This window comes from Babylonia areolata, chromosome 6 (genome assembly GCF_041734735.1).
Source record: "Babylonia areolata isolate BAREFJ2019XMU chromosome 6, ASM4173473v1, whole genome shotgun sequence".
Classification (NCBI taxonomy): domain Eukaryota; kingdom Metazoa; phylum Mollusca; class Gastropoda; order Neogastropoda; family Buccinidae; genus Babylonia; species Babylonia areolata.
The window spans coordinates 21,107,916-21,130,095 of NC_134881.1; the positions used below are offsets into that span (position 1 = coordinate 21,107,916).

Here is a 22,180-nt window from a genome sequence, read left to right on the forward strand (position 1 = left end):
ATCCATCCACCCATCTGTTCACACCTGTCTCCACCCGACACTATCATCCAGGTGTGAGAGTGACTACGTGGACGTGCAACTTTATTATTTCAACCAATCCATCCACCCATCTGTTCACACCTGTCTCCACCCGACACTATCACCCAGGTGTGAGAGTGACTACGTGGACGTGGACGTCTATCTATATCTATGTCAATCTATCTGTCTGTCTACGTACCTACTTACCTACCTACCTGTTCTCACCAGTATCCACTGCCCCCCCCCTTCCGCCACCCAGGTGTGAGAGTGACTACGTGGACGTGTAACTCTATCTACCTGTTCATACCTGTATCCACCCGGCACTGTCCCTCCCCTCACCCCCCTCCAGGTGTGAGAGTGACTACGTGGACGTGTAACTATTAATTTTATCCATCCATCTGTCTATCTACCTGTTCATACCTGTATCCACACGGTTATGTCCCCCCAGGTGTGAGAGTGACTACGTGGACGTGTAACTATTAATTTTATCTATCTATCTACATGTTCATACCTTTATCCACCCGGCACTGTCCCTCCCCCAGCCCCCTCCAGGTGTGAGAGTGACTACGTGGACGTGTAACTCTATTAATTTTATCCATCTATCTACCTGTTCATACCTGTATCCACCCGGCACTGTCCCTCCCCCACCCCCCTCCAGGTGTGAGAGTGACTACGTGGACGTGTAACTCTATTAATTTTATCCATCTGTCTATCTACCTGTTCATACCTGTATCCACCCGGCACTGTCCCTCCCCCACCCCCCTCCAGGTGTGAGAGTGACTACGTGGACGTGTAACTCTATTAATTGTATCCATCTATCTACCTGTTCATACCTGTATCCACACGGCACTGTTCCCCCCTCCAGGTGTGAGAGTGACTACGTGGACGTGTACGCCCAGCTTCAGGACGAGAGCGAGGACCTGCTGGACGCCGTGCTGTTCGGCAGGTTCTGTGGGGAGAGCATGGACAACCTGCCCAAGCAGAAGATCATCTCCACGGGCAACGTCCTCATCGTCTCCTTCTTCACCGACAACACCAAGACCAACAGGGGCTTCCAGGCGTCCTTCGAGTTCTTCGATGACAGTAGGTGTTTTTGTTTTGGTGGTGGTGTTTTGTTTGGGCTGGGCGGGGCGGGGCGGGGGCGTCTTTGGGAGTAGGGGGATGGGGTGGGGGCGGGGTAGATTAGAATAGAATAGTTTGGGGAAAGCAGGTGGGTGTTCTGGGTGATGTTGTTGGGGGAGGTGGAAGCTGGCCGTCTTTGGTTTGGGTGGGAATAGAATAGAATGCTTTATTTCATGAAATCGCAATGTTTTTACAGACACAAAGCAATACATACACGGATTACACAGTTTGTTATGCGTGCTGTGCGGGGGAGTAGGGGGGGATCGGGGGGGGGAGGTGATTGTGGGTATGGAGTTTGTCTGTTGGGGGTAGGGGAGTGTGTCTGTGTGTGTGTGTGTGTGTGTGTGTGTGTGTCTGTGTGCTATTCTCATGTGCATATGAGGTTTAGAAAGAGCAACAACAACAAACATTATTCACAGTTTTGCCATGGAGCTGAAAACATGCACATCCCCTCTCCCCCCCCCCCCTCCTGCCCTCCCCCCGCCCCCCCCCAACAACAACAAAAAAAAAAACCCAAAGAAATCCATTTATACATTTGACCACAACCAAACACTTCAGACAGCAACAGTTTTAGCTCTTCATGAAAAAAACACAGTCACTTCTTTTGCAGTTCAGACCCTCATATTTTATTCACATTATTCCGGAAGCTGTAATTATGCTCAAGGAGCAGATATTACGCACTCATGCACATCCCGTTTATCTACGCAGAGTGATAGTTTTAATATGAAGACAGACACGATTATCACTGGTATGATAGCAGGGGGCATCTTCGTCTTTGCGTGGTGATTTATGTCTGTATGCCTGTCCGTGTTTGTCTGTCAGTCTCAATTTCACAGTCGGCTTGTTTTCATATTTTAGGCCGTATCCTTCCATAAGTATTACTCGGTTTTTTTTGTTTGTTTTTTCTTCTTCCTTTATTCAGTCCTTGTTTTGTGTGTGTGTGTGTGTGTGTGTGAGAGAGAGAGAGAGAGAGAGTCCAGTCGTGCGTGTGAGACTGGCGAAAATATGACGTGACTGAATGAAAACACGGTGTGTTTTTTTTTACTTTTCCATCTTTCTCATGAATGTGTGCTGAAAATAGTTTGAAAATCTTGTATTCACCATCGTCGTCATCACTGATCATCGTTATCGATGATGTCAACGACGAAGAGAACTTGTTGCTCCTCACGTGGACAGAAGATTGTCCAGAGCAGCTGATACTGTTTACGGGCGTCGTGTTATGATGCGGAGGGAAAAGAAAACCTTGGTGTGGAGACCTCGCTCTCTTTCTTCTTCGTGAAAGCCCGGCAGCTACTGATGCCACGGATCTGATCGACCCAGGTCAACGACTACCGGATGTTGCTTCACTGACCAATCAGCTGGCTCAGGACATGACTGGGGTCAGTGTCTTCCGTTACACCGACCTTTCAGAAGGCTTACAGCGTACCTGGAGTCAGTGTCATCTGTCAGACTGACCATTCAGCAGGCTTTCAACATAACTGGAGTCAGTGTCATCTGTCACACTGACAAATCAGCAGGCTTTCAAGATAACTAGAGTTAGTGTCATCTGTCACACTGACAAATCAGCAGGCTTACAACATAACTAGAGTCAGTGTCATCTGTCAGACTGACCATTCAGCAGGCTTTCAAGATAACTAGAGTTAGTGTCATCTGTCACACTGACAAATCAGCCGACTTACAATATAACTAGAGTCAGTGTCATCTGTCAAGACTTACCATTCAGCAGGCTTTCAACATAACTAGAGTCAGTGTCATCTGTCAAGACTTACCATTCAGCAGGCTTTCAACATAACTAGAGTCAGTGTCATCTGTCAGACTGACCGTTCTGAAGGCTTACAACATAACTAGAGTCAGTGTCATCTGTCACCTGACCATTCAGCAGACTTGCAACATAACTAGAGTCAGTGTCATCTGTCCCCTGACCATTCAGCAGACTTGCAACATAACTAGAGTCAGTTTCATCTGTCACCTGACCATTCAGCAGGCTTTCAATATACCTGGAGTCAGTGGTATCTGTCAGACTGACCAACCAGCAGGCTTTCAACATAACTAGAGTCAGTGTCATCTGTCACACTGACAAACCAGCAGGCTTACAACATAACTAGAATCAGTGTCATCTGTCACACTGACCATTCAGCATAGGGTTCATTGTCTCCTGTCACACTGACTCAATCAGCAGGCTTGGAACATACTAACTTGGAGTCAGTGTTGTGGATCACACTGACCAATCAAAAGGCTTAGAGCACAGTGACTATGGAGTCAGCTGTCATCCGTCAGAAGAAAAAGAGAACGTGTCGTCCACTTTCCTCCTACACATCCTCCCCGCCACGACCATACACCTGGGCAGGTGTCCAGTGTCCGTTACAGCGGGAACCGACCTTCACATCAAAGACCAGGAGACACCAGAGTGGAGATGAATCGCCTTCTCACAGACACACGTGTGTACGCGCGTGCGTGCGTGCGGGCGGGTGGGCGCGCACGCACACACACGTACACCAACGCACACACGTACACCAGCACACACACACACACACACACACACACACACACACACACACACACACACACACACACACACACACACACGTGCACATAACGTGTACATCTCTCTCTCTCTCTCTCTCTCTCTTTCTCTCTCTTCTCTTTATCTATCTGCCTATCCCTGTCTGTCTCTTTTCCATCTACCAGAACGTTTGATCACCTGAACTGTTATCATGTTATCAAAGTTTCTGCTTCTGTTCATTTTTCCCAACAGGTAAGTGGGTAACTAAAGAGAGTGACATAACATGATCGACATGTTTATGATCTTTAAACATTACGTGTTATTATAAATCTGTAGTGGTAAACAAAGACGTGTGTCTGTCTGTCTCTCTGTCTGTGTGAAGATTATTATTAAATTTGTTACACTTGCCACTTCAGATGCTGATTTAGACCCTTGTTTTTCATAAGAGATTTGTTTTTAATCAGACAAGTTTGTATCATTTTTTAAAATACAAAATGACACGTAAATGTTGTATGCTGAGTTAATTTACTTTCTGAAATCAAACGTCTTTTCACATTGAGTGATAATACATTTATTATCTTTCCTGAATGTCATAAAAAAAATAGTTAACTATTTATGCCAATGGTTGTAAGGGAGTGGGGTAGGATCACTAATTAATTGTTGGTTTTCCCAGAATTAAATTCGAACAACAGTAATTTGCATTCGTGTCATAATTTGTAGAAGGGGCATTAAATTTTATTGACTGTGGTTTCCTAGACGCAGTATGGTAAATGAACAGTATTACATATTTTGTGTCGGAGATATTAGGATGATCAATAATGGATCATCTCCAAAGGCTGATTTCTGTTGCAATCGATATATTCGTGTCAGGGATTTGGGGAACGGCAATGACTTGTATTAGTTGTAACTTTTTTTTAATGAGATCTGCTATTTCAAACACAATAGTTTCAGAGAATAGGTGAGAGGCATAACATATAATCATATAAAATGTCATTGTAGGAATGAATAGCTCATCCCAATCTGTGCATTATTATTTATGTATCAGCATAATATTTTATCATTATATGGTATGTCGTTGTAGAAACGAATTGCTCATCCTGATATGTGCAAATGTAGGTATCAGAACAATATAATTACCATAAGGAAGTATTTGCAGACTGTATTATTATTATATAGAATGTGGTTATAGGAGTGAATAGTTCCTCCCAGTATGTGCATAATTGTGTAGGTATCAGCACGCTATATAGAAGTATCAGCATACTATATCACTTTTATTATCATTATATAGAATGTCATTGTGGGAACGAATTGCTTATCCCAGTCTGTGCATAATCATGTAGGTATCAGCATTATATGATTATTATTGTCATAAAGAATAGTCGTTAAAAGACTGAATGTTTGTGTACGGTCGGACTTGTGTATTGTCTTGTGGAACCAACGCATATGTTTTCTTTCTTTTTATCATTTTTTTCTTTTCTTTGTGTGTGTGTGTGTGTGTCTGTGTGTGTGTGTCTGTGTGTGTGCGTGTGTGTGTGTGTGTGTGTGTGTGTGTGTGTGTGTGTGTGTCAGCAAACGTATCAAAATGTTTCTCCTTTTTTTTTTTAGAGATAACGATGTATTCCTGTACCCCTTTGTATGACTGTGTGAGGCATTGAAGAGATCAGGGGCGGGGCACGGTAGATAGCCCAAAGTGTCTGCAGGTCGCTCTGTTTCAGGCGAATACGACATCGGCACCAAAGCCCCGCCCATCCTGTGCGGCTTCACGGTGCGCAGCCAGTTCAAACAGAGCGGCTACATCGTGTCGCCCACCTACCCGGGCACCTACCCCGATAATCAGTTATGCTATTACAAACTGGAGGGCAAGGTCGGCGAGCGGATACGATTAAGATTCCAAGAGTTTGTCTTGTTTCACGGTGGCGAATAGTGAGTATGCCCCAGGGTGTGCTGCTGCCCCTTTGTCTCTCCCCTAACTACTTCCCGTGTTGCTCTTCCTGCTGCTGCCAGCTTCTTGGGGCTCAGGCTCCATAGCTCTTGAGCCCGCACAAATATATATATATATAATCTCTATATATATCCACCATCTATCTCGCGGGCGTGCCCCTTTGTTTTTGTTTTTGGTTTGTTTGTTTTTTAATCTACCGGGTTTTTTTTTAACGCTTTCTAATTATTAACCCACTGCTTTGACGTGCGGGTGCTGTGTAGATTTGCGTCTGGTTGATAATTTAACCGGGGCGGGGAAGGGGTAGGGGTGGGGGTAGTTTTGGTTAGGATTCCGTAGTGCAGGATAGCGGTATAGTAGTAATCAAACAGGTCGTTCCATGAATCAAGTCATTTCAGCAGATTATGCAGAATCTTGGATAAGAGGCAGAGGGTGCTGTACAAGAAGAAGAAAAAAGCGGAAATCGATTATGAAATAACGCTTAAAAATGTACTTCGTTTAATTTCAGAATGGGCAGCTGTTGTGGAGCATAAAAATAAAGCGATAAAGCATAACAAAATTGCCATTATGGTACAGGTTGTGGGTTCATTTGTTGCTTTTTTTTTTAATCCCACGTTTGTTTACAATATTATTTGCCCTTTATAACTCATACCTCACCATCTGCAATTTGATATGTTTCCAAATCGAAAACTATTCACAAAATATTTCCAAGCTTACAAAACTATGAGGTAGCGTTTTTGTTTAAATTTCAATGAAAAGCGTTTTCTAGATGAATCAGAATAATAGACATACTAACGATAATAACAGATTTCCCGAAAACACTCCAATAGTGATAAATTTACGCAAAGATTCGTAAAATAAAGAAAATGAACGAAAAACAGCAATTAGCCTTAAACTGCGCTTTCACAAGGCTTAGTGCCGGGTTCCATGTTTCCTGTAGGGGGAAGTCTACACAGCATCTGGGTTCTGTACCACTGGACTAGACGATGTAATCCACTGCTAGTGAGCATCACCCTCAATGTGTGCTGTGTCCACATCATATCTGATCCGTGGCTTGCTGTGGTTTGGTTTTAACCAAGGTTTTTAATCACACACTATAATCTCTTCTCGTTGCTTCCGTGTGCACTAGCGGTTTTCTTTTCAGTCTCTCTCCACATCTCTCTCTCAGTCTCACATACGCTGTGTCTTGTTATGGACTTGTACTGGACTGGGGACAGGTCTAGTGCTGGACCTGAAAGTAAGTGTTGTGAGTAAAGCTAAAGGTGAAGGTAAAGGCAGTAAGTATCTATATGTGATTGTTCGTTATGTATTTTCGTCGGTGGGTTTTTGTTTTTATGTTAATGTGGAGAGAATATAAATTTCTTTTTACCTGACAGAGATTTATTGTGGGTTTTTTTGTTTTTTTTGTGGGGGGGTTTCAAAGAAAGAAACGTTCATAAGATTTGTGCATGCAGATTATTTTTTTGCTCGTTATCACCAGTTTTCAGCAGACTTCAGACAGATTTCGATACAAGTGTTTTAATCAGATGTGCCTTTTAGTAGCGCTTTTGGCTGAACTGGTTAGCCGAGCATCCTGCTGATATTTGATTGGATGCTTTGTCTCATAAAGGCTTACACACTTAAGACTTTTGGAACGAAATTCTGTTAGTATTTTCACTCGCTTGAAATTAGAACCTGCTTCGGGCTTAGCTGTCATTGCTAAAATATAATTTACTTTAATACACTGGTATATGGATTGATGATATACACTGGAGTGATGGCCTAGAGGTAACGCGTCCGCCTAGGAAGCGAGAGAATCTGAACGCTGGTTCAAATCACGGCTCAGCCGCCGATATTTTCTCCCCCTCCACTAGACCTTGAGTGGTGGTCTGGACGCTGGTCATTCGGATGAGACGATAAACCGAGGTCCTGTATGCAGCATGCACTTAGCGCACGTAAAAGAACCCATGGCAGCAAAAGGGTTGTTCCTGATAAAATTCTGTAGAAACATCCACTTAGGAAAAACAAATAAAACTGCACGCAGGAAAAAATACCAAAATAAATGGGTGGCGCTGTAGTGTAGCGACGTGCTCTCCCTGGGGAGAGCAGCCCGAATTTCACAGAGAGAAATCTGTTGTGATAAAAAGAGAAATACAAATACAATACAATAATATTTTTCTATCCATCACTGGAGTACCGCTATTTCATGGACAATTGCAGACAGTGCAGTTAGTGTTTCTGTATCATGGACATAAGTTGATTACAGCTTCTCATAACTGTAAATGCGTTCTCTCCTGTAATTTCTTAGAGTTTTATTTTCATTTCCTCGATGTTACAAGCTAACAGCATGTACAAGCATGCATGTGCATGTCGTGATACTAATCAATCAAGCTTTTTGATGTTGTTTAAACATATCACAATACACTCTCATATGCACACGTAGTAATTCTTGTGGTTCTTATTGATGCTGGAACAGTGATTTGAAGTAGTGAGAAGAAAAATGATACATTGTAACTGTAAAGTTCTTACCTGTCGCAGGCAGTAGACAGTATTTTGTTTTGTGTTCTGATTTGTTTTATTGTTCTGTGTTTTTTTGTGTGTGTGTGTTTTTCATGCTGTGTTTTGAGTATTTTTCTTGTGGACAACCTGTAGTTTCCTCTTCAATGTTGTGGTTTTCTGGGATGCTGTGATGGGCTTGTTTTTATTCTTTGCCTTTGATCAGTGGTGGTGGTGGTGGTGGTGGTGTGGGTGTGGAAGGGGGTGGTATAGTATGTGTATGTTTTGGTGCGTATTCGTGCATGTGTGTGGTGTGTCAACTGTTTGTGTAAGTGTTCCAAATTACTAGACATGCAAATTTCTTATTTTCAGTTATTCATCTTCTTGAACGTGCGTTTGATAGAGATTGGCTAAAGGCAGACGTATGTATTGCAGTGATTGATATGAGATGATTTATGTAATCGTTGTTGTTGTTTTTACGTGCCTGGAATGGTACGAAACACTTGGGTGCCATGTTTCCTGTCCAACACTGCGGGTACCTGTACTCTCGGGGTCTGATGAACACGGGGATGTGATTATTATTCAAGGAAGCGTACATCACCATGGTGTCGCGTTGTCTCAACTTTAAAAGGATATTTTAGTTCTTCTTTTATGCGTGTGTGTATGTGTTGTGTGTGTGTGTGTGTGTGTGTGTGTGATATCTTGTCAGTGGATATGGAATAGCAGGGACGGACTGGAAGAACAGGCAAAAACAAAAAAAATCCCTTGATCCTGGAATAAAAACGTTTGTAGTTCTGAGAACTGAGTTCCGTCGCAACACCGTCGTCGCCCTCATGCTCTTGGCTCTGCAAGAAAACTCGGGGGCGGGGGGGGGGGGACAAAAATTAATGATAATAATAATGATAACAAAAACAACAATAACAATAATGATAGTACATAACATTTCTATGGCGCGATATCCAGTACCAGTGCTGCTCAAAGCGCCTTGCATCATCCAGTTAGATACAAACATAACGTAAAAGCATTACAGCAGCTCTTTGTGCCCCAGATCCAGTGGCCCTTCATGCCCTGTGGTCATGGTGACCCTGGTTCAGGTTTTCTCCGTCTCTGTGATGCCTGTGGTTGGTTTCTGTCCAACTTCAGTGTCAGCAGACTTGTAGAGGCTGTCCTGGGGGAGTGTGGTGGGTGGGGGAGAGAGGTACTGGGGCAGAGGTGGGGCATGCGAGGCGGGGGGTGGGGGAGGGGAGCGGGAGGGTCTGCTTCCACCCTGAGGAGTTCAGGGGGTGAGGGGTGGGTGAGGGGGGGGGGTGCTTACACAGTCTGGCTTCATGATAAGTGCTAGATGTCGTCAGATGGAGTTGGGAAAGGAGATGGGGAGGGGGGTGGGGTTAAAGGAAATGGGAGTGGGGGAAGTGAAAGGACACGGGGGGACACTGGAGGAGGGGGGGGGTAGATAGGAGAAGAGGGACGAGGCAGGTGGTGAAGAGGAGGGCCATGGTAGGGGGTTTGAGGGGAGGTAGATGTGTCCTGCATGTTTTACTCAAGACAGGCCCCACTGTACACATCTTGGTTGCTGCCCCTGGTTAGCTCTGTCCCGAAAGAGGGCCGAGTTCGCTAGTCTAGATAGGAAAACAAATAAAATTGCAAGCAGAAAAACAAAACAACAACAAAAAGGGGGAGTGGCGCTGTCAGTGCAGCGACAAGCTCTCCCTGGGGAGAACAGCCCGAATTTCACACAGGAAAATATGTTGTGACAAAAAATTGTAATACAAATCTGCTGTTGGGGGCGGGGGGGGGGGGGGGGTCGGGGGGGGGGGTATAATTTTACGTGCATTGAATGATACAGTGACACAACACAAAGATGCGCGTGGAGGCTTTTGTTTTATGTTCCGTCCCATGTCGCCATTCTTTCCCTTCCCCCTCCACCCCTCCCACTCTTTACTTCCGCTCCCCTTCTCTCTTTCTTTTTCTTTTTTTTTTTTTTTTTTTTTTGTTTTTTTTGCTACAAACATTTTCAGGTTTTTGTTTTCGTTATTGTTTTTTTTCCGGATGCTATTTGTTTCTTTTTTTTCATTTTTCTAGATTTGCAGGGTTTTGTTATTGTTTTTGTTTTTTTGTTTTTTGTTTTGTTTTTTACCCCGATTACACGTTTTCTCCTGTAAAGATTTGCAAGCAAGGCTTTGTTGTTGATGCTGCTGCTGCTCTCCCCCCCCCCCCCCCCCCCACCGCTCTCCCTTCTCTCCACCCCCTCCACCCTCCCCTACCCCCTCCCCCTTCCCTCTCCCCGTATTGTATTTATTTTTAATGTGAGCGCACGCTGCTGTGCGTTCGTTCGTTCGTTTCGCTCGTGTGTGGACCGAGTGTGTGCTCTTTCAGTAAAATAGATTAGAGAGACTTGAGAGAGAGAGAGAGAGAGAGAGAGGAGAGAGAGAGAGAGAGAAGAGAGAGAGTAATTTGGGTTAAAAGTCGTCTTACAAGGGATAAAAGAAGCGACGTATCGAGCCACAGGCTCTTTTTCAGGGGGGGAAAAAAAAAGATGTGTGCAATATCAGTTCTCCTATTAATATTTGTCAGTGAGGTTGTTGTCTGCTGTACAATTACCGGGACAATGAAGCAAGTTCTGGAAAAGACACGTACGTTGTGAGACTGCAAAGAAGATCAAATAAAATGAAAACTAAATAGAAGAAAACAACAGGGGGATAAGTAAGATGAGGGGTGTCTTGCGCAATACTAGAATCAGCTTATTGTCTGAATGAAGAGGGGACAAAAGAGTAAATACGTCTGATCCAGGAATTTGGAAACGTTCATGGATTAAAGATTGACCTGATGGTATTTCCCCCTTGTTTTACTGAAAGAGCACATTGGAAAATAGCTCAGTAATGCTGTGTACTCGCAACATTTCTTCTTCTACTTCTTCTTCTTCTTTTTTTTCTCTCTCTCTCTGCTCCCGGTCCTCGCAATATTTGTGTGTGTGCGTGTGTGTGTGTGTGTGTGTGCGCGCGCGCGTGCTTGCGTGTGTGTGTCTGTGTGTGTGTGCGCGTGCGTGCTTGCGTGTGTGCGTCTGTGTGTGTGTGTGCGTGTGTGTGTGCGCGCGCGTGTGTCTGTGTCTGTGTCTGTTTAAGTGTTTTTAAGTACGTTTTGACTTGATCTTGCTTCTGTGATGAAGTTTCCATGTGCTCGCTTCATTGCTAAAATGGTTTCTTTCATTTGGTGTTGCTGTTCTATGGGCTTTGTGAGTGATGGATATTGTGTTGATTGCTTATTCTAGATGTTGTCGTTGATGGTGATGATGATGTTGAATGATTGCCTTTCAGTGTTTTCAAGTTTTGTTCTTAGTATGGAAGTATTGGGGTGTTTTCTTCCCTTTGTCTTGTATAAATACACAAACACACACAAACACGCGCGCATACACACACAGACACACACACACACACACACACACACACACACACACACACACACACACACACTGATACAGACACACCTAGATAGATATAGGTATATATACGTATCTTCCTCTGTCTTTACCACCTCTCTCTCTATATCACTCTCTATTTCTCTCTCTCCCTCTTTCTCACTGTCTCTCTCTCTCTCTCCCTGTCTGTCTCCCTCCTCTCTCTCTCTCTCTCTCTCTCTCTCTCTCTGTGTCTGTCTCTCTCTCTCTCTCTCGCCCTCTCTCTATATACTCGTATGTTTGTATGCACGCTTGCAAGTGTGTGTGAGTGAGAGATTGAGAGAGAGAGGGAGAAAAGATCCAAGCTCATGTTGTTGTTTTTTTCCCACAACATCCTCAAGCGCCACAGACCACCAAGTTCTACAAACAATATCTGACCGTATAACAACGGGACACCCCCCCCCCCACACACCAAATGTGTTCCAGCTGCCCTTTCGACTACGTCAAAATCTACGACGGGCCGGACAAAAAATCGCCGGTGATCGGCACGTTTTGCGGCCGCTACAACTCCTCCACCATCCTCTACTCCACCCAGGAGATCATGTACCTGGAGTTTGTCACGGGCCAGGGCAGGATAGAGTTCGGCAAACCGCCCATTGAACAGGAGGCTGACTTCAGCTTCGAGCGGAAAGGGTTCAACATCACTTACGAGTTCAGCAGCGCCCTTGTGGATTTAGGTGAGTGAGTTGTTTAGGTTGGGGTCTGGTGTGTGGTTTTTCAGGTTCTGGGGGAAAGTGGGGTGGAGAGGGGGGGTTGGGGGTGGGGTTGGTTTGGGTTGCGTGGATGGTTGTGTCGAAGTTGCGTGTGTAACGAAGTTCTTTTAATGGACCTTTAAAAAATGATTTTTTTAATAAGAAACTTGTAAGCCTCAGCCCCACATCCCCTTGGAAAAAAAAAGAACTTTGGAAGCAATCTCGGTCTCTGTCTGTCTGTCTGTCTGTCTGTCTGTCTCTCTCTCTCTCTCTCTCTCTCTATATATATATATATATATATATATAATATACATATAGATGTGTGTGTGTGTTTGTGTATTTATTTGTATTATGTGAGTATAAATGTATATCATAAGTTCATTCGTGTGTTCGTATTATTATCCTATCTTTCAATGATTTTGTTATTTTTGTGAAACTAAGCCGCATCGTTCTCTCTCTCTGTCTCTGTCTCTCTCTCTCTCTCTCTCTCTCTCTCTCTCTCTCTCTCTCTCTCTCTCTCTCTCTCTCTCTCTCTCTCTCTCTCTCGCCCCCCCTTCCCCCCAAAAAAGTTTATTTCTGTACGCTAGTGTGCATAAATTATGTGGATTTTATTGACTGTTTTATTCGTTATACTTACGTTGTTCCTGAAATGGGATTCCTGAATCATGGAGGAGAGCGGGAGGCGGGTGTGATATTACGTGAGTATTAATGTACATCTTAAGCGCATTTGTGTGTTGGTGTGTCCTGTCCTATCCCTGAATTTGACTGATAACAATATGCTATCTGTCTGACCACAGCCAGTCACGACTGGCAGTAGGAACACTGTAATTATTGGAATGATGTTGTTCATGTTCTGTCTTTTTCCTTTTTTTCTTTTACAGAATTCATTACTAAGGAGGCAGTTCACATTCCTGGAACATGTACGTATGACTGTCTATCTATCTGGCTATTTATCTATCTGTCTATCTGTATGTGTGTGTGTGTGTGTGTAGAGAGAGAGAGAGAGAGAGAGAGAGAGAGAGAGAGAGACATATCTTTCCCCTCTTTCATACAAACACACACGCACATACACACAGACACACACACAAACATATACACATACACACACAGAGACATACAGACACACACACACACACACACACACACACACACACACACACACACACACAAACACATACATATACATACAGACGCGCGCACAAACACACACACACACACACACACACACACACACACACACACACACACACACACACACACACACACACACACACAGTTCCCTACCCCATCCGCCAGTCACAACTATAACTGACCCATGTTTTCCCCACTCCAATTCTCTCCCCGTGTGTGTATGCATGTGAGTGTGCATACGCGTGTGTGTGTGCGTGTGTGACTCTGTGTTTGTTAATGTGTGTGTGTGTGCGTGTGTGTGTGTGTGTGTGTGTGCGTGTTGTGTGACGGGCAGTGTGCGACCAGCGCATCCTGAGCACCAAGGAGTCGAACGGGACCATCTTCTCGCCCAACTACCCCGGGGACTTCCCGGAGAACATCATCTGCCACTACTACCTGGACGGCCTCATCGACGAGCAGAACCTGGAGAAGGTGGAGATCTCCTTCTCGCACTTCAACATCCCCGGCAACATGCCCTAGTGAGTGAAGCGTGCCTGGTGTGTGGAGTTGGGTGGGGGGTGTTGGGGGGTTGGGTGGGTGCGATATGCTTTAGTGAGTGAGTGGGTTTTTGTGGGGGTTTTTTTATTGGGGAGGTGGAGTCGGGGGTGGATGCAACATGGCTGAGTAGTGAGCGTTGTCTGGTGTGGGTGGGGGGACGGGGATGTGTGCAGCATGGCTGAGTGAGTGAGCGTTGTCTCGGGGAGAGAGGGGTTGGGAGTGGCGTGGTAGAATATAACATGCCCTGGTGAGTGAGCGTTGTCTGATGGAAGGTGTGCAACTTCTTCTCCTTCTTCTTCTAATCACCATCAACATTATTGTTATCATCATCATTATTATTATCATTATCATCATCACTATCATGATAACTAGTGTAATTATTACCATAATCATGGTGAGCACGATGACTGTGGCCCTCCCACACAGCTGCGCCATCGGCTACATCGGCCAGCAGAACGACACGGTGCTGGGGGTGGGGGAGGTGACGGAGCGCTTCTGTGGGTCCCTGGACCCCCCTCCCCTCATCAGCAAGGCGGCCCGCATGGTGCTCGTCCTCAACACCTACGGCTCCTCCCAGGGCGGCAAGTTCGTCGCCAGGTACAAGTTCATCAGAGGTCAGTTGGACAGTAACAAATAACAACACTGTGTCGTGTCTTTTATGACATATTACGTATTCATTATCTGGTTTTTTTCAATCCTGAAATATGTCCAGGTCAGTTGGACAATAACGCTAACAATAATATATCGTGTCTTTTATGACATATTACGTCTTCATTGTCTGGTTTTTGCAGTCATGAAAGATGTCCAGGTCAGTTGGACAATAACGATAACAATAATATATCAGGTCTTTTATGACATAATCATTACGTCTTTATTGTCTGTTGCTTTTGTTGTTTGTTTGTTTTTTTAATCCAGAAAGGTGTCTCTATGTTGGATATGTCTTGACTGGGTTGTGGATTTGGGTCGGTGTGGTGGGGGGAGGCATTGGGGTGGGGTGGGGTGGGGGGCTTAAGTTCGTCAGGTATGAGTTCGATAATAACACCATGTCTTCGTTGTGCTGTTTCCAACAGGAAAGTTGTCTCAAGTGATCTAAGCCGGATATGTCTTGACCGGGTTGTAGATTCGGGAAGCTGGGTGTGTATCGGGGCTGGAGAGGGGGTGTGGGGGATAAGTTCGTCGCCAGGTGCAAAATTCATCAGAGTTCAGTTGAACAACAGCTGTGTTGTAATGATCTAGTGTTTTCTGTGATAGTTAAATGTGGAGTCTGGCCAGCCCAAGCGATAGCAGTAACCCTGAAAACTAGTAATTCTGGCACAGCAGCGCTATGCTCTCTGTGCCTCTGCCTGTTTGTTCTGTCCTTGCAATGCATTGACCAGTCCCCTTCACTTACACCCAGACTCTCGTGTGAAGACCTATCTGTATTGTAACCTGCAGTTGAATCGAATTTTTTTTTTATGTTCAAGGTCCAAGCAGCGTTCTCTCTGGATGTAATGAATGATTAGTATCAGTAGCTCAAGGAGGCTTCACTGTGTTCGGACAAATCCATATACGCTACACCACATCTGTCAAGAAAATGCCAGACCAGCAGCGTAACCCAACGCGTTTAGTCAGGCCTTGAGAAAAAAAAAGTAAAAATAAAAAATAAAATAAAATAATAAATTAACAGTACGTCTTCATTTCAAACCAGAAAGTAACCTCAGCTGGATGTGTTTTGACTTGGTAAGTGGGGTGTGGGTGGAGGGGTTGTGGTGGAGGAGTGGGGCAGTGGGGGGGGGGAAGGGAGGGGTCTCAAATTAGTCGCCAGGTACTAGTTCATCGTAGGGGAGTTTGGCAACTGTAAGACTTGATTGTCCAATTTCGATTTTGAAACTTGTCTGTAGTGACCGATGCTAGATTGGGTAGTTGATATGGCTGGGGTGTGTGTGGGTGTGGGTATGTGGGGGGGGGGGGGGGGGTTGGGGAGGGAGATGTGTGGAGAGTTCGTTTACCGATTTGAAAGTAGGAAATTGTCTCCAGTGACCAATGCTGAATGCGTCTCTGTTTCTCTTAATGTCTCTACATTCCTCTATATGCCTCCTCCTCCCTCTTTCTTCTCTCTCTCTCTCTCTCTCTCTCTCTCTCTCTCTCTCTCTCTCTGTCTCTCTCTGTCTCTCTCTCTCTCTCTCTCTCTGTCTCCTCTCCATCCCCCCCACCTCTCTATCTCCCTCCAACAGAACTTTTGTTATGATATTTATATTTGTTTGATAAAAGAGGAGCCGCTTTTCCCCATGTACCCCCCTCAGAGACATCGACAATGGAGTGGTGGGAGGAGGTGGGGGTAGGTGGTGGGAGGTATTTACTCATTGATTAATTAACACTGGCGTCTACCTTTTTTCTTTCTTTTTTTTTTTCTTTTTTTTTTTTTTTTTTTGGTCGGTTTGTTTGTTTTACCCCTCTTGTTCTTTCTTTGCCTTACCTCTTTTGTCCGAAGAAATGATACACTCGGGCCGTTTCATGTTAGAAAATAAATGATGAAACAAACGTAAAGAAAACGAAGAAACAAAGAAACAAAAAACGCTACACATTAAACAAACGCCCCCCTCCCCCTCCTCCCCATTCCCCCTCCCCTCCACTCCCTTCCACCCTGGCTAACCCCCCACCCTCCAACCCCACCCCCACCCCTCCTTGTCCCCTTGATGTGGATAAATGAGATTCTCCGCCAAAAAAAAAAGGGGGGGGGGAGAAAAAGAAGAAAAAAAGATAAATAAATGAATAGATCTCAGTGCAGGAAAGGGGAAGGACGGAATAAATCAGCAGTGGACGGACGGGAAATAGAAACAAGAAGTTTCTTTCGGGCTACGTTCGAGGAGGTGGTCCATGTACGGATAAAGGCTGGTCTGACGTGTCCGAGTGGGCAAGCGTGCATTATACACGACTTGGAGAGTAAACAAACAAACTAGGTACAGAAAGAAAGAACGGAAGGAAGGAGAGGAGGAGGAGGATGAAGATTAGGGAAAGGAAGAAGAAGAACAAAACAAATCTGAACCATGGAGAGTACACAAACAAACGATGAATACAAAGAAAGAATAAAAGAAAGATAGAAGACGAGGGGGAAGATCAGGGAAAGCGGAAAGGGTGAAGACAAAAATACGATCCTTGGAGAGTAAACAAACAAACGATGTACAGAAAGAAAGAAAGAAAGAATAATAGAGAGGACGAGGAGGAAGATGAAGGAGAAGGGAGGACGAAGACAAATTACAATCCATGGAGGCTAGACAAACAAACCGTGGAATAGAAAGAAAGAAAGAAGGAGAAGAAAACAAAATACAACCAGGAAAACAAAACAATTGTATACGTTACAACTTGTTTTACAAAATCTAAAACAAAATTCTAAAAAAAATATATATATATCCCATGGAAGAAATTATATTTTGTGTCTGTAAACCTTTGTGTAGATTTTTTTTTTAAGTTGAAACTTCTATTAGATGAAATATATATTTTTGCAATTGGATCTTGAAACATAAAAAAGGAAAGAAAAAAAAAGAACATAGATAAACTTCAAGAAGACAGACCTAGCAAAAGAAAGAAAGAAACCATCGCAAAACTTGTTTGTTTGTTGTTGTTGTTGTTGTTATTGAAAAGTTTGACGGCCAAGAGATATATATAAAAAAAAAAGAGACCATCGACGATGACATGCAGACAAATAGAAATATGATAATGAAAAAAGAAATGGAAAAAAAGAAACACGAAATGAATATACAAGCGCAAAAGTTAGGATAGAACGGAAAATAGAAAAGATGAAAGCAGTGTACAGATACGGACGCACACAGACACAGACACTCACAGACACACACAGACACACACACACACACACACACACACACACACACACACACACACACACATGGATTCAACTACCCTGCTTGCTGTTGTCAGTGAGAATCTACACAATGAAAACTCAACAACAACAGCAACACCAGCAGCAGCAACAACCAACAACAACAGCAGCAACAACAACGACGACGACGACTTCGACGATGAAACCCATTCAGTTCCCAGAAAACAGCAACACTTAGCAGATATCTGAAAACCACACAGAGACACGCTCTTAATACCCAGACAATTATGTCACAGATCAGTGCATACAAAATGTAATGATAAACTGAAAAATGGTTTTTAACAAAAGTGTGGAAAATAAACGCAGGGGGATGGTGATAGAGAGATTAAACGCGTGTGCACTGAAGCTTGGGTAGGATGGGGCTGCGGTTGTCAGTATGAGAAATGTGAAAAAGTTATCCTGTGTCTTGTGTTAATATGCTTAAAATCAACGGAAACCTTTTTTTTTTAGGAAACACGTATGAAGTTGTTGGAATGTCTATAATACATAGATGTGTCAGCATAAATCTGTACCATAATTGTGATGATTAATGTCTGGCGTTGCTAGAATTGTATTATAATGTCTTTGCTTTTGAAAGAATAGAACATGCTTTGCAAAGGTGGGGGGGGAGGGGGTTTGAGGGAGGGGGGGGGGGGCGGGGAAGGTTGAAAACACACACTTTCCAAGTTGTGACTGAGAACTCATCCAAAAAAAAAAAAAATCTCTTTTTCATGTAAAAACCTCGTTGAGAGACAAGCAGGCAGACAGACTGAATTGATCATGGAGCCATTTCAACAGAGAGAAAGGAAACGAGGCAGACAGATTCAATCACAGATTGGTTTCAATCGGCAGAACGAAAAGGAGGCGGGGGGCGGGGGGGGGGAAGTGGGTAGGAGATAAGAGTAGTGTGATAAGGGGAGGGGAGGTGGGGAGGGGGTTGGCGCGACAGTGGTGGTTTTCATCGTGGAGCCATTGCCAATTAAGTTCAGTTAGTGTCGTGCTAACGAATTGAATTGTTTACACAGAAAGGGGGAGCGAGAGACTTTGGCCTCAACACCAGACAACGCGTATGGTAGTGTTGAACTTAAAAAATATATATATATATATATAACTGTGGTATTGGCATCATATATACACGATTTGATCGTGAGAAATAACAACAACAACAATAATAATAATAATAACAATAATTATTATAATAATGATAATAAAAATGATAGTAATAAGAAAAAGAAGATTGACAATTATGATAATAGTAATAACAATAATGATGATAATAATGATCATTTCAAATATGAATATAAACAAATTCACTTAGAATTGAATAAAATATCAGAAAGAGTAGCTAAACAGCTAATTGTTGGGGAACAACGTTGTCTCTCATGGAAAGGCTTCAAATGCAACAGCTGTTCATTACAACAATAAAAAGTGGTAACTCTGTTCGTTTACATATTTATGTAAATGTACATTTATAACTGGAGAGAGTTGCCACTCTTTCTTGCTTGGGCACCTTTGCTCTTCTTGCGTCATCGTTCTTTCATGGTGTTGCTACCATTATCTGGCCTGAACATACACATTGCACAAATCGCTAACTGCGTTATATTATCATTGCAAAGTGCATCTGTCTGTCTGTCTGTCTGTCTGTGATTTTGAACCACCACCATCCTTCCCTGCCCCTCTCTCCTTCCGGAGAAAATACTCAAACTGCCTTCGAATTCTTAATTGTATCTCATAACCCTGCAAAGCTCTGTCGCTTTCTGTCTCTGTCTCTGTCTCTGTATGTCTGCCTCTCTCTGTCTCTGTCTCTGTCTCTGTCTCTCTCTCTCTCTCTCTCTCTCTCTCTCTCTACCTATCTATCCATGTATCTGTCTGTCTGTCTTATCAGCCTGCCCATCTGTCTGTATCTCTCTCTCCCTCCCTCTCTCTCTCTCTCTTTATATCTATCCATGTAACTCTCTTTGTGTCTGTCTTATCTGTCTGCCCATCTCTCTCTCTCTCTCTCTCTCTCTCTCTCTCTCTCTCTCTCTCTCTCTTTCAGTCTCTTTGTTTTTAACTTATATTTACAATTGACTAATTTTGCTTCAGTCCCTTCTGAAGGCCAGAGCTGTGTGTAAAAATGCATACTCCATCGTTAATAAAGAATCTGTCTTTTCTTTTTCTCTGTGTGTGTGTGTGTGTGTGTGTGTGTGTGTGTGTGTGTGTGTGTGTGTGTGATTCTTTCTCTCTCTTATACGATATTTTGAGAAAGAAATACTTATCCAAGCATATACAAAATTTAAGGATTCCCGTATTACCCCACTTACTTCAGCATTGTGTCAAGATATGTAGCAATGTTTATTTTTCATGCGTTAAAACAGAGAGCAGAAAGCGCCCAGTCTTAGATGAAAAAACATGTTTCTCAATTACCCATAGCTTTTTATTAAGTTTTGTGATATTAACAGTTTATTCTTTTTAACATTTTGTTGTTCATCCAACTCAAGGTTTGGTTTTCATATGTGTGTGTGTATAACACGTTCGTTCATATGTATACAGGTCGGTGGCCTTGCATTAAAACAGTTCTGAGTCCAGTTAGACATATTAGACATGTTAGAGGTGGATGGTTTGTCATGAATGTTCTCTGGTTACTTCTAGAATAAACAGTACTCCCCCTATCTATCTATCTATCTTAGTGGTCGGCGAGGCTCTAAGCACCATAATTTCATTTCACTTTTCATCTATCTAAGTGTCTACCTACCTATCTATCTGTCTATCTATCTAAGAGTCTACCTTCCTATCTATCTATCTAAGAGTCTACCTATCTATCTATCTGAGAGTCTACTTATCTATCTATCTATCTGTCTAAGTGTCTACCTACCTACCTACGTATCTATCTATCTCCCCCTCACTCCCTCACTCCTCTCTCTCTCTCTCTCTCATTTTTCTTTCTCCCTCTGTCTACAATCACTGTTATCTCATTGCCTTTAACTCTTCTTTTTTTTTTTCCTCAAGGCCTGACTAAGCGCGTTGGGTTACGCTGCTGGTCAGGCATCTGCTTGGCAGATGTGGTGTAGCGTATATGGATTTGTTCGAACGCAGTGACGCCTCCTTGAGCTACTGATACTGATACTGAAACTTTAACCTTTCCCTCCTACCCTCCCAACCAGACTACCGGATACCAGGGCCAACGATCTCCCCCGGGTGCAAGTTCTACTACGGCAGCCGCAACAGTAAGAAGGGCACGTTCAACTCGCCGCACTACCCGGCCAAGTACCCGTTCAACACGGACTGCGAGTACATCCTGCGGCCCGAGGGCAACGAGATGCTCGTCTTCTACTTCCATGTGCTGCTCTTCCCGGACTCTCAAGTGCAGGACCCCGAGTGAGCGATTGTGTTGTGCAGTGTGTGTGTGTGTGTGTGGTGTGTGTGTGGTGCGTGTGTGTGTGTGTGTGTGGTGTGTGTGTGTGTGTGTGTGTGTGTGGTGCGTGTGTGTGTGTGTGTGTGGTGTGTGTGTGTGTGTGTGTGTGTGTGTGTGTGTGTGATTATTTCTTAATTATTTGATAATTTGCCGTTCATTTGTAGCCAAGCGCTCAGCTGGGTGCAAATAACTGTAGTTCAACTCACAGCACAAGCTGAAAGCTGAACTATAGCAGACGCCTTGTTCACAGCTTACCTGCTGCCCTTCAGTGACTCACGCATACATAATGCGTGACGCCATTCCAAATTTGAATGCAAAGCCCCTTTTGCTCCAAACATTTATAAATTCAAGTCTTTGTATCATTCACTGCCATATCACATTCACTGCCATATCATATCTGTTGTGCTTTCACACGCACACACACACACACACACACACACACACACACACACACACACACACTTTTATCAGTTTGAAGCATATTTGATTTCATTTGAATCTGTAATGTAAAAAAAAAATTCAACTGACGCCAAGTTTACGTCATTTTGTCTCTTCGTCACACATAATGCTACAGTTTACAATTCTATATGTGACTGCTGTTGGAAACAACCCACACTGTTAGAGTGTTTGGGTGAGAATAGATCAGGCATTTAGAAATTACAAGGCCGATTTTCATTGTCGACACTTACCGACAATCATTCCATAACCAGTGTCGCTCGACGGTTTGGGCTCAGTTGAAAACTGTGTTTCCGACACACCGTATTTAATTAAATATCTCTTTTGTAGGATCAATAAAGTACAAGTATTATATACTGGAAGAATTGTCGCAGTTCCATCTTTAAATCTATTTCATTTGTGTTTGCCTACGTTAAACTGATTTAACGCCGTTTGTAATTTTCAGCGACAAGGTCTTTAAAAACTGATCAGTCCAGGTAACTTAAATTAAGATTGTAAATTCATCAGTCTTAGATTATCAACACTCTATTTTATACTCATTAGAAAGGTGGTGTTGAGATCTTTGTTTTGCGACCAGTCCGACGTAAATCGGTTCAGGAATCA

General features: G+C 43.5%; 1 protein-coding gene across 1 annotated transcript in view; it reads left to right on the forward strand.

Moving 5' to 3' along the window:
• Positions 1-22,180, forward strand: part of LOC143283468 (cubilin-like) — a 210,814-nt gene that overhangs the window by 167,468 nt on the left and 21,166 nt on the right. The window contains exons 5-11 of the mRNA XM_076589709.1: positions 884-1,101; positions 5,359-5,566; positions 11,938-12,188; positions 13,085-13,123; positions 13,669-13,852; positions 14,298-14,485; positions 20,871-21,084. Of these exons, the coding sequence (XP_076445824.1) occupies positions 884-1,101; positions 5,359-5,566; positions 11,938-12,188; positions 13,085-13,123; positions 13,669-13,852; positions 14,298-14,485; positions 20,871-21,084 (1,302 nt within the window). The remainder of the gene's footprint in view (positions 1-883; positions 1,102-5,358; positions 5,567-11,937; positions 12,189-13,084; positions 13,124-13,668; positions 13,853-14,297; positions 14,486-20,870; positions 21,085-22,180) is intronic.